This window comes from Carlito syrichta, unplaced genomic scaffold (genome assembly GCF_000164805.1).
Source record: "Carlito syrichta isolate Samal-C Ts95f unplaced genomic scaffold, Tarsius_syrichta-2.0.1 Scaffold308803, whole genome shotgun sequence".
Classification (NCBI taxonomy): Eukaryota; Metazoa; Chordata; class Mammalia; order Primates; family Tarsiidae; genus Carlito; species Carlito syrichta.
In genome coordinates this window covers 411805-424862 of record NW_007252899.1, presented here as the reverse complement: position 1 = coordinate 424862, position 13058 = coordinate 411805, and the positions used below count along the sequence as shown (strand labels likewise).

The following is a 13058-nucleotide window of genomic DNA, read 5'->3' as shown; positions in this document are numbered from 1 at the left end:
ATTCTCCTCCTCCCAAAGTGCTGGGATTACAGGCATGAGCCACAACACCTGGCTAGGATAGGGCATTCTTTATTTATTTATTTTTTTTAGCTGGAGTCTAACTCTGTCACCCAGGCTGGGGTGCAGTGGCACACTCATGGTCACCCCAGTGTCAACCTGCTGGGCTCTGGTGATCCTTCTGCCTCAGCCTTCCAAGTAGCCAGAACCACAGGCACAGGCTATCAGATAGGACATTCTTAACCCAGGAGAAACACATGCAAACATATACACTCAATAAGTAATGCTTTTTTTCTATGTTTTTTGTGTTTTTTTTTTGAGTTGGAGTCTCACTCTGTCACCCAGTCACCCAGACTGGAGTGCAGTGGCCGCTCCCAGCCACCGCAGCCTTGACCTGCTGGGCTCCTGTGATCCTTCTACTTCAGCCTTCCAAGTAGCTGGAACTACAGGCGCGTGCTACCACACCTGCCTAATTTTTTTGATTTGTTGTAAAGATGAGGTCTCGCCAAGTTGCCCAGGCGGGTCTCGAACCCGCGGGCTCAGGCAATCCACTCACCTCAGCCTCCTGAAGTGCAGGATTACAGGCTAAGCCACCAAGCCCGACTTGTTTTTGTTTTTTTTTTTTTTAGTTGGAGTCTCACTCTGTTGCCCAGGCTGGAGTGCAGTGGCATGAATGCTTTGGTTTTATTATTCCTTTCATCCATGTTAAATTATTGTGCCCCCTCATATATTTATTCTACAATATTTGCTAAATGTTGCTTAAAACTGCAAAGAATGTGAAGTATGATGCCAAAAGTTCTGGAAGTACAGAGATAGGTCAACCCAGAGCCCCTTTAAGAGGCTTGATAAGCCAGGCTCGGTGGTTCAGCCTGTAATCCCACGCCTTTGGGAGGCTGAGGTGAGTGGATTGCCTGAGCCTGTAGGTTCAAGACCCGCCTGGGCAACTTGGTGAGACCTCATCTCTACAATAAATAAAATATTAGCCGGGCATGGTAGCGCGTGCCTATAGTTCCAGCTACTTGGAAGGCTGGAGCAGAAACATCACCAGAGCCCAGCAAGTCGAGGCTGCGGTGGCTGGGAGCGGCCACTGCACTCCAGTCTGGGCAACACAGTGAGACTCCAACTCTCAAAAAAAAAAAAAAAAAAAAAAAAGAGGCTTGATTGAGTCCTCTCTGGAACCTAGCAACAAAGCTAACTACATACCTTTCATAAATATTTCAGGATTGAACACATGATCGAAAGACTGAGACAAAACATGTGCAGAACAAACAATGCAGTAGAAAGGGCCATGCAAAGAAAAGTTCAAGGAGACAGTAGCATTTTCCACACTAGGAAGGTCAGGAGCCAGTTTCCGTTAGCCTGGAAGGGCTCCTAGAACCTGAATGTGTGGGACATAGAAGGTAGGCCTGGCCTCTCCAGCCCAGAAGAACCTGGGGCTTGGCTCAGGGTCACTGATGGGACTTTTAAAATAATTCCGTAATTCAATTTTTTCTTTTTTTTTTTTGAGTTGGAGTCTCACACTCTCTCCCATGCCAGAGTGCAGTGGCACACTCATGACCACCGTTGCCTCAACCTGCAGGGCTCAGGTGATCCTTCCGCATCAGCCTTCCAAGTAGCTGGAACTATAGGCATGTGCCACCACACCTGGATAATTTTTTTATTTTTTGTAGAGATGAGGTCTCACCAAGTTGTCCAGACTGGTCTTGAACCTGTGGTCTCAGGCAATCCTCTCACCTTGGCCTCCCAAAGTGCTGGTATTATAGGTGTGAGTCACCGTGTCCAGTCTCAATTTTCTTTTAAATTTGAAGGTGATTTATGCTTATTGTACAAAATTTGAAAAATATACAATTATACAAAAATAATCACACATGATCCTATCATTAGAGAATAATAATTGCTGATAGGCTTTTGGATTATTTCCTCCATCTTTTTGGGTATTTCATTTTACTTGAGGTGCTTATTCCCTAATTTCAGGCATTACTAAGAGCTGTGTCTGGCTGGGCTGGGTGGCTCAGCCTGTAATCCCTGGACTTTGGGAGGCCAAGGCGAGTGGATTGCCTGAGCCCACTGGTTCGAGACCAGCCCTGGCAACTTGGTGAGACCTCATCTCTACAATAAATCAAAAATTAACCAGGCGTGGTAATGCACACTTGTAGTTCTGGCTACTTGAAGGACTGAGGCGGAAGGATCACTGGGCCCAACAGGTCGACGCTGAGGTGGCTGTTAGCATGCCATTGCACTTCAGCATGGGTGACAGAGTGAGACTCTGACTCAAAAAAAAAAAAATAAAACGCTGTATCAGTAGTATATTTCCATGTTTTGCCTGTTTGTAAACATTTTATGGCTGCAAGGCAATATTCTACTTTTAGACTCTTAAGAGTTTTCAGATTTTTCCAGAGTCATAAGTAGGCTTCAAGGACCTTACTTATGTATAAAACTGTTATTGCATCTCTATCTCCTTCTGTACTAGCTGCTCAGACTCCTCACTCCAGGCCTCAGCCTCCACTTCAGCTAGCCTGCTCTCCTTGGGCATGGGCCCCTGCTGTTCATAGTTCTTTAAAACTGCTATGTTGGCCGGGCACAGTAGCTCACACCTATAATCCCAACACTTTGGGAGACTAAGGTGGGAGGATCACTTGAGCCTAGGAGTTCGAGACCAACCTAGGCAAAATAACAAGATCTCATCTCTAAAAAAAAAAAAAAAAATTAGCCACATGCGGTGGTCTGCATGTATAGTCCCAGCTACTCAGAGGTTGAGGTGGATTGCTTGAGCCCCCAGTCTCCTCCCAGGGTCCACAGCTCACCCTGTTGTGTCTCTGTAGTCTGTCTGTCAGTTCATCAGTTCAATCTTGAGGCTGGGCTTGCCCTCCTGTCTCTGTGTCTTTAGCTCATCTGTGCTGTGGGGGCAGGGGCTGAGTCCCTACCAATACTTATATCTGTTTTGTAGCACAGGTATTCAATATTCACTGACATACTTTCAGAAGAGAATAGCTCACCTTTACTGAGTTCCTAGGAGGTGTCAGAGTCTGTGTAAACCACACACTGTGCTTTCACACTGCATCCTCACATCATTCACAGTGCTATGGGAACTACCATCATTCCATTTTATAGATGTGGAGACTGAGGCTCAGAAAAGTTAAGTCTGAAGCTGGGCGCGGTGTTTCACACCTATAATCCCAGAACTTTGGGAGGCAGAGGTAAGATTGCCTGAGCCCAGGGGTTCAAAACCAGCTTTGGCAACTTGGTAAGACCTCATCTCTACAATAAATCAAGAAGGGTTGGGCGCAGTGGCTCACACCTATAATCCCAGCACTTTGGGAGGCTGAGGTGGGAGGATTGCGTGACCCCACGAGTTCGAGACCAGCCTGGGCAACTTGGCAAGACCTCAGCTCTACAATAAATCAAAAAATTAGCCAGGTATGGTGGCACATGCCTGTAGTTCCAGCTACTTGGAAGTCTGAGGCAGAAGGATCACCTGAGCCCGACAGGTAAAGGCTGAGGTAGCTGTGAGCGTGCCACTGTCACTGGGTGACAGAGTGAGACTTCAACTCAAACCAAAAAAAAGTTAAGCCTTGGGTCACATAGCTTATAAAGGAGATTTGGACCTTAACCCGAGCTCTCTCTAACTCAAGAACCCACAGTCTTAATTATGAACCATATTTCAAGGTGTTTGTTTAAAAATAAAATCAGAAGCGAGGGAGGAGGAATTAGGAAGGGGAACAATGTTGCCATGGTAACCCCACCTGCCCTTCCTGTAGTCTTTTCAGTTCTCCACGGATGGGCACCTGTCCCCATGGCCCACATACACCAGTGGCCAGACCATTCTGCAAAATCGAAAACCCTGTTCAGATGCCTACCAGAAGCGAGCAGGGTAAGTCAGGTTCAGCTCAATGGTGGGTGGACTGGTGTAGACCAGGCATTGGGCACAAATGTGTGCTGCCCATACAGAGGGTGCAAGGGCCACGTGGGGGTGCTCGTCACACATCAGCCTACTATCCCCTGCAGTAGCTGGCAGCAGCAGCCTTTTGGCACTGGCAAGCCCAGGTACCTGGAGCAGCTGGAAAATTACCTACGCAAGGAGCTCCTCCTGCTGGACCTGGGTACGGATTCTAACCAGGAGCTGAGGCTGCAGGTCAGAGCCACAGAAAAATGTGGGAGGGATAGGGAGAAGTGTGGAAAGGAGCCTTACCTACCAGGACTGAGCACCTTAGACCTTCAGGGGAGACTGACACCTCCCAGCTCTCCCCAAAGAGAAGCATGTTCTATGAAAAAGCCAGTGAGCAGGCAAGGCTGCAGTATGGAACCCAAACTCCTGAGTCAGGTGGACTGAATGCTCTGCCTAGTCCCTTCAGCCCTGGGATATCAGCAGCCAGGTTGGGTCACTGGACATCAGTGTATAGAGCCTGAATCCTGGTAGTTGGGTAAGCAGGGGTCATACAGTGTTCATCAGACCAATGGCAACAACTCCAAGCTTTAGGAACTAGCCCACAGGCATAAAAAGAGAAAGAGATCCAGATGGAACTCAGATTTCAGTCATATTAGGGAGGGAATTACCAAATCTGCTCAAATAGGGATGATGACAGGGACTTTAACTTCTGACTTAGTCACTGACTGGAACATTTGCTGAGCACTTGCTGTGTGCCAGGTCCTGGGCTTACATACATTCTTACCAGCAGAAGGTACCTCACCAATAAGGAAGCAAAAGTTAGGAGAAGGCATGCCACTATAAAGTGATGGGACTGGGGTTCAAACTTAGGGCTAACTCTAGAGCCTGTGCTCATACCAGTAAACAATGCTGCCTCCAAAACCCTCCTATGTGTCCAAATAGGACAGGAGGCCACACCTCTACTTAGAGCTCAGAATGCAAGGCTAGAGTCTTCCATCTCCTTCTGCTCCTACAGGACTCTAAAATGGGGAGAGGGAGCTGGGCTCGGTGGCTCAGCCTGTAATCCCAGCGCTTTGGGAGGCTGAGGTGAGTGGATTGCCTGAGCCCGCGGGTTCGAGACCCACCTGGGCAACTTGGCAAGACCTCATCTCTACAACAAATCAAAAAAAATTAGCTGGGCATGGTAGCGCACGCCTGTAGTTCCAGCTACTTGGAAGGCTGAGGCGGAAGAATTGCCGGAGCCCAGCAGTTCGAGGCTGTGGTGTCCGGGAGCGGTCACTGCACTCCAATCTGGGCAGCAGAGTGAGACTCTAATTCAAAAATATATATAAAAAATAAAAAAATAAAATGGGGAGAGGGTACAGGTGAAAGGCCAACTGATGTAGTGTCTGGAAATCAAGAGGCTGGCTGGCTGCCTGGAGAGCCAGAGCGGGGGACAGGCACACAGTAGGAAGTCTAGCCTATGGTCATGGTCTGCCAGGTCTCGGAGACAGCACCAGGACAGGTCTCCAGAGAGCTGACCCTCAGCTCCATGGCACTGTGAGGGACACAAATGGTGTCTGGGGCATTTATTTGAATGTAGGTGACTAGACAACCTCATACTAGAATACTTCTAATCCTGTAAAGGAAAACATAGGTCTTCACTAAGGGTGACAGCTATGGGCAAGAGATAATGGTTTCTCTTTTCTTGTCAGCCTTACAGAGAGATCTTTGAGTTCTTCATAGAGGACTTCAAAACATACAAGCCATTACTATCTTCTATCAAGAATGCCTATGAGGTTATGCTGGGTAAGAATGCAGCCCTCAGCTGGGCTCGGTGGCTCAGCCTGTAATACCAACACTTTGGGAGGCCAAGGTAAGTGGATTGCCTGAGTCTGTGGGTTCAAGACCAGCCCGGGCAACTTGGAGAGACCTCGTCTCTACAATAAAATTAAAAATTAGCCGGGCATGGAAGCGTGCGCCTATGCTGAGGCAGAGCTCAGTAGGTCGATACTGGGGTGGCCATGAGTGTGCCACTGCACTCCAGCCTGGGCGACAGAGTAAGACTCCAATTCAAAAAAAGAAAAGAAAAGAATGCAACCCTCCTTCTGGGTCCAGCCTGAAAGTGGCAGAGAAGACCCTATTCTAACCTCCTGGGGCTCCACAGCAGGGCTGGGGCAGCTACTAACTGGGTCCTGAGGTCACCCAGCTCCGCTTAGACTTGGTACAAATGCTATTCTGCGATAAGCTCCCTCTAGGGCACCTGACCACCTCCCATCCCTGAGGAGCATGGTGGGGAAGTATTTATAGGAAACAGAGTGAACCCCAGGAGAGTAAGAACCTCTAGGAAGTGAGCAGGCTTCCCCTACCAGGCTCAGGAAGTACAAAGTATGGTGCAGCTGCAGAATTCGAGGCTATATTGAAAAGGACATAGGAGAGACCCTGGTCCTAATCTAAACTCTGCTATTTATTTATTTATTTTTATTTTTGAGTCAGAATCTCACTCTGTCATCCAGGTTGGAATATAGTGGCACACTCACAGTCACTGCAGCCTCGACCTGCTGGGCTCAGGCAATCCTACTGCCTTAGCCTTCCAAGTGGCCGGAACTATAGGTGTGTGTCACCATACCCAGGAATTTTTTTATTAATGATTTATTGTAGAGAGGAGGTCAACTTGGTCTTGAACCTCTGGGCTCAGGCAATCCTCTCACCTCAGCCTCCCAAAGTGCTGGGATTATAGGCGTGAGTCCCCATGCCCAGCTTCTGCTCCAGAGTTAAAAGCAAGTGCGAGAAGGCCTGAAGCAGGTACCATGGATTGAACAAGGCATACACAGATGACCTTAGAGTCTGTGTCTCCTGGCTGTTTGTTCTTCATGGCCCCAAAGAAACTTTCTACCTGTTACTGTTTAGCCCACCAAAGGGAGAAGATTCGGGCTCTAGAACCCCTGAAGGCCAAGCTTGTCACTGTGAATGAGGACTGCAATGAGAGGATCCTGGCCATGAGGGCTGAGGAGAAATATGAAATCTCTGTGCTCAAGAAAGAGAAGATGAATTTGTTAAAACTCATCGACAAAAAGAATGAAGAGAAGATCTCATTGCAGAGTGAGGTGAATGGAAGTGGTATGGTGACCACATCCCTGAATTCCTGCCCTACCCCATCACAAGGGTGACCTTGAGACCTTGGGCACAGGGGTGACTCCCTATTCCCTCCACCCTTCTGCAGGGAAAGACACACTGAGCTACCTCCACCCTCTACCCTTCTGCTTGGCTCCACACTGGCTCAGTGTGGCCCTAGGTTCCAGCACTTTCTCCACAGGAGAAGGCATTGGCATCTTGCTGAATTCTCAGGAATGGGCAATCTCCTTCTTCTTCCTCCACTTTTCCTGTTCACAGGCCCTGATGGGACCACCCAACCCATCCTGTGGCAACTAGCTGCATACAGGGGTCCAGAGGCAGCCCCTAACCACAAAGCTGCCTTCCTAACAGGTGACTAAACTGAGGAAGAACTTGGCTGAGGAGTACCTGCACTACCTCACCGAACGAGATGCCCGCAAGATCCTCATTGCAGACCTGAATGAGTTACGGTACCAGCGGGAAGACATGTCATTAGCCCAGTCCCCAGGTAAGCCAGAGTCGAGTTTCTCTCCTCTCCTGAGGTACTCATCGACAAAAGAGTCTGGCTGTCACCCCATCCCCCTCATTCATTCAACATTCCTAGCATCTGCTTATTCCATAACCATCCATGGCAGATATCCCTATTCCCACTTGAGACTGGATCTTCTGGGCTGAACTGAGAAGTGTAGGAAAATTGCTGGCAGCTGAGGCAGCCTAGACCCCCTGTGAGCTGGTCAGGCCTGGTACCCCAAATCCTGGACTTTTCTACTTAAGTTTGAAACTCTAGGCTGGTAGCATTGTGGGCAAGACCCAAGGAACCCCAAGTAGGAAGGGCAGAAGGACCTACAGCATCCTCTGAGGGATACTCTAACCCAGCCCTGGACTGCAGGCCCCAGAACCAGGGTGACATGGGCTGGTGGGCCTCCTGGCAGGCGTCTGGGGGGAGGACCCTGTGAAGTTAACACTGGCTCTGAAGACGGCCCGGCAAGACCTGACCCGCACACAGATGGAACTCAACACCATGAAGGCCAACTTTGGAGATGTGGTACCCAGGAGGGACTTTGAAATGCAGGAGAAGACCAACAGGGATCTTCAGGAGCAGGTGCTGGTGGGCAGGCAGGACCAGACAGGGTGGGGTAGGGTCATGTGGGTGGGTAGCTAAGATCAATCACTTTGCCCACAGCTGGACAGCCTGAGAGCTGATTATGAAGAGGTCCGCAAGGAGCATGAGCTCTTGCTTCAGTTACACGTGAGCACACTAAAGGAACGGGATCAGTTCTTTTCCGAGCTGCAGGAGATCCAGCGCACCTCCACACCACGGCCTGACTGGAGCAAGTGCAAAGGTAATGATGGCCATGGGGGCCCCCCAGCCTGCTGAAGTACATGGTCTGGATTCCAGCTCCCTCTCCCCATTTGCAGATGTGGTGGCTGGGGGCCTAGAACGCTGGCAAATGCTGGCTGAGGGAAAGAACAGTGACCAGTTGGTGGATGTGCTTCTGGAAGAGATTGGCGAGGGTCTTCTGCGGGAAAAAGACTTCTTCCCTGCTCTGGTAGGGGGCTTGGGGCAGAGTCAGAATAGCCACACTTTGCTGCTGAGACCTGAGCCTTTGGGGAACCTTCTCTGCTTGGGGGTGGGACCACAGATGGGCTCAGAGATGTGCTGACACCCTCCTTTCTAGGGCTATGGGGAAGCCATCCCCACTTTTCTTCAGTATGAAGGCCTTGTGGAGAACAAGAAGCCAACCAAGAAAGAGGTGATAAACCTTCTCAAGGATGCCTGGAAGGAACGTCTCGCAGAGGAGCAGGTCAGACCTCACCAGACATGATGGCCCAGTGTGGCTCTCAGATACAGAGTCCTCTGAGGGTCCCCTTGAGGTTTCAGGGAAGAAGAGGACAGACTGAGCAAGCATTCCTCCCACCTTGCAGAAAGAAAAGTTTCCAGATTTCTTCTTTAATTTCCTGGAGCATCGCTTTGGACCCAGTGATGCCATAGCCTGGGCTTATACCATTTTTGAGAATATCAAGCTCTTCCGCTCCAGTGAGGTCATGAGTCAGTTCTATGCAGTCTTGATGGGAAAGGTGAGCTTGGGTTGGCCTCCACCTGTTCCCTTCAGGGAGACAGGGGCTTTTGTCTCCACTGTAGCTCAGTCCTACCCCTACTCAAGAAAGCAGCAGATCAGTGAATACTTCCTTCCCTATAGTGGAGTGAGAGTGTGTATGTCAACCAGAAGGAGACAATAGCCCAGCTGCTGAAGGATATGACAAATGTTGACACTCAGAATGAGGGGCTACTAACCATGGAGCAGTTCAGGTGAGAGGCCAGTCTAGACCACCTCTAACTCCTGCCCAGCTGCTTCTGGGTCTTCAGGGAGAAGAGGGGCCTGGCAGGAAAGGCCAGAGCCTCAACACTCACCACCCTCTTGAATACGAGGGAGATGGGTGGGCAGGCCTGCGTAGACCCTCTGTTGGCCCTCATGTCTCCCCACAGCACTATCCTCAAGAATACCTTCCCTCTCAAAAAAGAAGAGCAAATTCAGGAACTGATGGAGGCAGGAGGCTGGCATCCCAAGAGCAGCGATGCGGACTTGCTCAACTACCGCTCATTGTTTATGGAGGTGAGTGGATGGGTCCAATAACTCACTGGGCCCTACCCCAGCCTTGGATGGACCCTGGTCAATGTGTCCTTACTCTGACTTGTGGCCCATTCCAGGATGAGGAGGGCCAGAGTGAGCCCTTTGTGCAAAAGCTATGGGAACAATACATGAATGAGAAGGACAACTACTTACATGATCTAAAAAAGGAGCTAGGCCTGGAACTGTGAGTGACCATGGGACCTACAGGCCCAATCATCCCACAGGCAGGGCCACAGGTGGCACCTCAAGCCCATGGGTCTCCCTATGCATTGAGCATACTGCTGGGTACCACTGCTCAAGCGCAGCAGAAAGGAGGATGACACTTGGGAGTCTGGGGCACAGAAAGAAGGGGTCTAAGCTAATCTCTCTTTTCTTGTGGGACAGCCATGATGAGGTGAACCTGTCCAAGCTGCGTAGGGCCCTGATGAATACCGATTCTAGCCTGGACAAACAGACTGTGAACACCTACATGAGCCAGGCCTTCCAGCTCCCAGTATCAGAACTGCCAGAGGAGGGCGATGAGATGGAAGCAGGCATTGTGGTAGGCCTTCAGACAGCACTGGAACGGCTTCAAGTGATTGACATCAGGCGCATGGGACCTCGAGAGCCAGAGCCTGCAAGCTAGGACCACTGCGAGCAACCTAAGTGCTCCAGTACTACTTACTCCTGAGTTTTAGTATAAAATTGTTTGAGCCGATACCACTCTCCAGGCTGTACTTGAGGGAAGGGGGATCAGTCTCGGCCTAGCTGGCACCCTGACATGCACCAAAAGACAGAATATTCTGTTTGTGACACTTTATTGATACTGGGAGGCAGGGAGGAGACCCAGAGGAGTATGCGGGGCCAAGGGGCCCCAGTGGGGACAGGTAAAGTGCTGAAGCCTGGCCACTACTGGGCAGGGAAGACAGAGTTGCCACTGAATGCACAGGGGATGAGCAGTTGTCGGTACTCCAGTGGCAGGTGCCGCTCCACAAGCACATGCAGTGAGACTTGGTTGGTGACCAGGCCCTGCCTACAGCAAAGGAAGAGAAGGGACAGGCGCAATCAGTACCAGCACTCTCACAACCAGGACCTTCCCTGCTCCTGCCCTCTCACCGTCGCATCAGCAGCTCCAGATCCTCTGGCTTCACAGTCTTGCGGCCAGCATGAGCAGCAAATACCTCCAGGTCATCGCAAAGATGCTGGAAATACTTATCTAGGCTGCCAAGAATGTTGATATAGAGCAGACTGAACAGTCGATCATGACCTACCTGAGGGGCTCCTCTCCCCACCCCGAGTGTCCAGGACTCACCATTTTTCTACCATCTCAAGAGCCTTCTTTTCCATGGGCATCTTAGCATAGAAGCTAAAGAGTTTTGCATAGTGGCTCAGTCCAGCCTTGTAGGGATCTTGACGGGGCCTGGGGCCAGTAGTTCGGGGCCTAGGGGGCTTGGCCAACTGAGGCTCTGAAGATAAGCTAGGGGCAGGATTGGACAGAGGTAGTTGAACTACTACCTGAAGACACACCTATTTAAGGACAAGTCTTGCTGGCTTCTGTTGAGACTGGGAACCATGTGCTCTTTGGCCAGCCTGGACCAGCAGCTCCAATTATCTACTGAAGGTCAGTGGGGTCAGAGTACCATTAGAGGCCTGGTCTTCCCCTGGGGTCCTGTTCTTCCACAGTCGGCCCAACATCCTAGTTTAGTCTCATCATCTGGTACTTCCTCTCATCATCACTGGTACTTGCTTAGACCCATGACCCCAAGCCTCAGAATGGACGTTCTCTCCCCTTGGTCTATTGATGCCTGTCCAGATTTCTGCTAATCTTCCTCCAGGAAGCCTTCTCTGACTACATACTGACCTAGGCACCTCCCCCTCACCCAAGTTCCTCTAATCACCTGGAGGCAAGCATCAGGATGACAGATGTGCTCTCAGTGAACCCTCCCCAGCCCAGCTTAGGCTGCTTTCCTGGGTAATCATGTGCACACCTGTGGGAAGGGGGATGACCCTATGTACATGGGGTACCCAATGCCAACCTCAGTGCCTGCTCTCTTCCCAAGAGGCCCATAAGGTGGTAGGATCTTACACTGTAGCACTAGGCAGTAGGGCTGGCTCAAGAAACTGATGAAGTTGCTTGGTCTGGAGAAACTCAGGAATGCTGGAGGTCAACTCTGGACTTGCTGCAAAGGAAGGGTAGGGTCACAGGAAGCTCAGGCCTGACCATCTCACCCAGTTCTGCAGGTCCAGTCTCCTTGTCTTGTTTCTCAGGGGCCCCCCCTGGCTCCAGCCAAGTGGGTGCTCCTCAGAATCTCCCCAGCCCTCTAACACCATCAGTGCCCAGAAACACGACTCAGACAAACACTTTCTGTGTGCTAGGACCTGAACATAGCTGTCACCAGTGACCCCCTAATCCTCGCACTAGGTCTCTGACCTGTCCTGCCAGAGGTGTCCTTAATCCCTGAAGATCCTTCTGGCTCCTCATCTTCAACAGAGAGATCGGCTTCTGATCTCTCTGCTTCTGTCACCTCTGTGTGGCCCTCAGGCTCTTCTGCCCTAGTATGTTCTTGTACTCCTGTTGCCTCCTTCACGTCACTCACACTCAAGGCATCGTCTTCTATTCTGTTCTCTGCCTCCTCACCAACTCCATCCTGTAAGATCTGTACTCCATCTTCTACAGGGACACTACTGCTGGTGGTTGGAAAGCCCAGAGCAAAGGCATCAACCTCCTCTGCCGTTCCTGTCAGAAACTGGCCTGGTTTCCCAGGGCCTGAATAAAGGGGAGAGAATATAGGCTGGAGAAGCAGACCAAGGCTGACAAGGATAAAGAGACTAGTAAACCCAGCCCTTTCCACTGAGGAGGGACAAAGCTAAAGGCAGAACTAATATGCAGATTTGCAGTTTTCTGGCCCAACAAGGACTCTGTTCTTGGATGAAGGAAGGATCCACATCCCATCGGATCTAAGGACACATATATGAGCTTGAGGAGAGAAAATCACCACTGCTAACTCTCATCCAAGCTAAACTTGACTCCAAGGAACCTGCTCCACATACTCACTGTTGTTCTGCAGCCCAGGCCCACTGCTCCATGTCCGATGGCAGGCAGTCCTCCTAGCATCTTCAGCCTCAGTTTGAGAGGGGCAGGGCAAGGAGTGATGCACACTGGGGGAACAGCCAACCAAGGGCTGGGAGAAGGGTTGAGTGTCCTCCAATACAATGTCTGCCGGCAGAGTAGTAACAGGGGTTTTGAGGCTGTCACCTAGAGATCAAGGGCCAGATGGCACTGAGTGTATTTCAGGGCTATCCTCTGCTTCCCAGAGTTACAAGGACCTAGACCCCATGGATCTGTCCTGAGCAACCTTCAGACAGCAAAGACAATCTAAGCCAGGCCCGGTGACTCAGCCTGTAATCCTGCGCCTTTGGGAGGCTGAGGTGAGTGGATTGCCTGAGCCCGCGGGTTCGAGACCCGCCTG

At 50.5% G+C, this 13058-nt stretch overlaps 2 protein-coding genes across 3 annotated transcripts in view; one reads left to right on the top strand and one right to left on the bottom strand.

Annotated features, from left to right (window-relative positions):
* Window positions 1-10306, top strand: part of TSNAXIP1 (translin associated factor X interacting protein 1) — a 21319-nt gene extending 11013 nt beyond the window's left edge. The window contains exons 3-16 of one of the 2 annotated variants that reach the window (XM_008065758.2): window positions 3756-3868; window positions 4003-4129; window positions 5578-5671; window positions 6773-6969; window positions 7349-7484; window positions 7909-8078; window positions 8160-8319; window positions 8396-8526; window positions 8656-8781; window positions 8903-9055; window positions 9178-9287; window positions 9465-9591; window positions 9687-9793; window positions 9994-10306. In XM_008065758.2, the coding sequence (XP_008063949.1) occupies window positions 3756-3868; window positions 4003-4129; window positions 5578-5671; window positions 6773-6969; window positions 7349-7484; window positions 7909-8078; window positions 8160-8319; window positions 8396-8526; window positions 8656-8781; window positions 8903-9055; window positions 9178-9287; window positions 9465-9591; window positions 9687-9793; window positions 9994-10234 (1992 nt within the window). In that variant the 3' untranslated portion in view covers window positions 10235-10306. The remainder of the gene's footprint in view (window positions 1-3755; window positions 3869-4002; window positions 4130-5577; window positions 5672-6772; window positions 6970-7348; window positions 7485-7908; window positions 8079-8159; window positions 8320-8395; window positions 8527-8655; window positions 8782-8902; window positions 9056-9177; window positions 9288-9464; window positions 9592-9686; window positions 9794-9993) is intronic. The other variant, XM_021716384.1, reaches the window with a different exon arrangement.
* Window positions 10307-10389: 83 nt separating this feature from the next.
* CENPT (centromere protein T) overlaps window positions 10390-13058 on the bottom strand; it is a 6417-nt gene continuing 3748 nt past the window's right edge. Inside the window, exons 8-13 of the mRNA XM_008065757.1 lie at window positions 12644-12805; window positions 12020-12355; window positions 11675-11768; window positions 10901-11065; window positions 10705-10809; window positions 10390-10621 (exon numbers count right to left, since the gene is read on the bottom strand). Of these exons, the coding sequence (XP_008063948.1) occupies window positions 10498-10621; window positions 10705-10809; window positions 10901-11065; window positions 11675-11768; window positions 12020-12355; window positions 12644-12805 (986 nt within the window). The 3' untranslated portion in view covers window positions 10390-10497. The remainder of the gene's footprint in view (window positions 10622-10704; window positions 10810-10900; window positions 11066-11674; window positions 11769-12019; window positions 12356-12643; window positions 12806-13058) is intronic.